The 2,017-nt window shown below is 48.7% G+C and overlaps 1 protein-coding gene across 1 annotated transcript; it reads left to right on the top strand.

Moving 5' to 3' along the window:
- The first annotated feature begins 796 nt into the window (after positions 1–796).
- LOC121880185 (keratin-associated protein 4-3-like) lies at positions 797–1,363 on the top strand. Its single transcript, XM_042387313.1, has one exon. The coding sequence runs from the start codon at positions 797–799 to the stop codon at positions 1,361–1,363; it is 567 nt and encodes a 188-aa protein (XP_042243247.1).
- The last annotated feature ends 654 nt before the right edge of the window (positions 1,364–2,017 follow it).

Here is a 2,017-nt window from a genome sequence, read left to right on the forward strand (position 1 = left end):
TGTTGTCGTAGGTTTTGGCTGTATGAGCAATTTAAGATCGTTTTTTGGGGCGCCTTGTATTAGTGGTGGTGGTTGTGGTGCAGAGGAGGGCAGGTAGCCGTGTTGATGTTATCGCTTCGCTGTACCGCCGCTTGTAAAAAAAATAGCGTTACAACACATTAATCGAACCCTGTTGTATTTGTCCGGTCGATCTTAATCCCTGGAAAAAAGTTGCCCTATAAAACGATCATGGTTTTTCTTTACACCATCGCGTGTTGGTCGCCGGTAGATGAGATGAAAAAGTGGTGTTTTTGTACTGGATGGTGGCAGAGCAATGGAGCTCACTATCCCCACCGCCACTGTCAGTACCTACGACCTTGCCTCCACCTTCCACCTCTGGCTATGAACTTGAGTGCTCAACGTATAATTTTGGGCAGTGAGAGTAAAGTGAAGGTTGACGGCGGCCACTACCTGTGACACTGGCGCTGCACTCAGCGTCTTGGTTGGCGGGTCAATGTCAGTGACGTTGTTAAACGATAATAATGAAGGCTGCATGTTGCTGTTTCTTCCGTTGTGTTGGTAGTGCACTATATTATTGAAGTATGACGTAGTCATTTTTTTTATATTTTAAAAGTATGACCTTAACATTTCACCCCTCTCCTCACTCACCACCTCTGGTAACTACAAAACATCCGTTCTCCCAACAACAGGTGATTCTGCTTCGTCACATCCCTAATGTCTGCTAAACTAAATACAATAAACGGAGTCATCAGCCGCAGCCTCCCTCTTAACACACCTCTCATCAGCCCTCCTCACCATGCCAGCACTGTGCACAACCTTCCTCACCATGCCAGCAGTGTGCACAACCTTCCTCACCATGCCAGCACTGTGCACAACCTTCCTCACCATGCCAGCAGTGTGCACAACCTTCCTCACCATGCCAGCAGTGTGCACAACCTTCCTCACCATGCCAGCAGTGTGCACAACCTTCCTCACCATGCCAGCAGTGTGCACAACCTTCCTCACCATGCCAGCACTGTGCACAACCTTCTTCACCAGGCCAGCAGTGTGCACAACCTTCCTCACCATGCCAGCACTGTGCACAACCTTCTTCACCAGGCCAGCAGTGTGCACAACCTTCCTCACCATGCCAGCACTGTGCACAGCCTTACTCACCATGCCCCAGCAGTGTGCACAACCTTCTTCACCATGCCAGCAGTGTGCACCCACTCACCATGCCCCAGCAGTGTGCACAACCTTACTCACCATGCCAGCAGTGTGCACTTACCTCCTGTGTCTCCTGGCCTGGTACTGTCGTGGTCAAAAGTTTGCTCCTCTGGTGAAACGAGTCACAGGAATGAGTCTCCAAATTGACTTACCGTGACTCATCTCTTGCGGGTGTGCTGTTTTATATCATTCGGAGTCGATGCTGCTTCATTTTGGGAGGGAGAAAACTTTTGACCCCGACTGTACCTATTATAACAATCGTTACCGTGTAATTATCCCGTCGCCTAAGACACGTCGTATATACAGGGTAAACTGCGCTGATTCCGGTTGTCATAACTGCAGCCGGTGTGAGCTGCCTGAGTCCTGACCATCCATCACCATGCGTCTCTGTCAGCATGTGTGTGCAATCAGTTTAACAAGTGTTTGCCTCACCTTCCGGTCGTCACAGCTAGAGAGAGGCTAGCGGGCGGATGTCTGGTCGTGTACTGACATATAATGTGGTGCTTCTGGATGAGGCAGCATGGAGCAACACTTGTCATTCTAGCTGGAAGAACGGTTGTAATTTAGGAATGTACTGGGTGTATCATATCCGGCCACTTTTTTTTGTTTGCTCTGTGTGTGGGGGGTGGCCAGACGAATATGAGAGCGTACACGAATACAAGATAAGAATGAAGGAAACTGCAGTAGGTCTATTGACCCATACTAGACAGGCCTGTTAACACCTAACTCTTGTCACTTATCACTTATTTGTCTGTCCAATCTATATGTGTGTGAAGTTTCCCAGCAATTTTGAGTTAATGATGGTGTTTGG

This window comes from Homarus americanus, unplaced genomic scaffold (genome assembly GCF_018991925.1).
Source record: "Homarus americanus isolate GMGI-L3 unplaced genomic scaffold, GMGI_Hamer_2.0 scaffold30108, whole genome shotgun sequence".
NCBI classification, from domain to species: Eukaryota; Metazoa; Arthropoda; class Malacostraca; order Decapoda; family Nephropidae; genus Homarus; species Homarus americanus.

Coding starts and splice junctions, on each gene's coding strand:
- LOC121880185 (XM_042387313.1), top strand. CDS start 797: ATGCCAGCACTGTGCACAACCTTCCTCACCATGCCAGCAGTGTGCACA.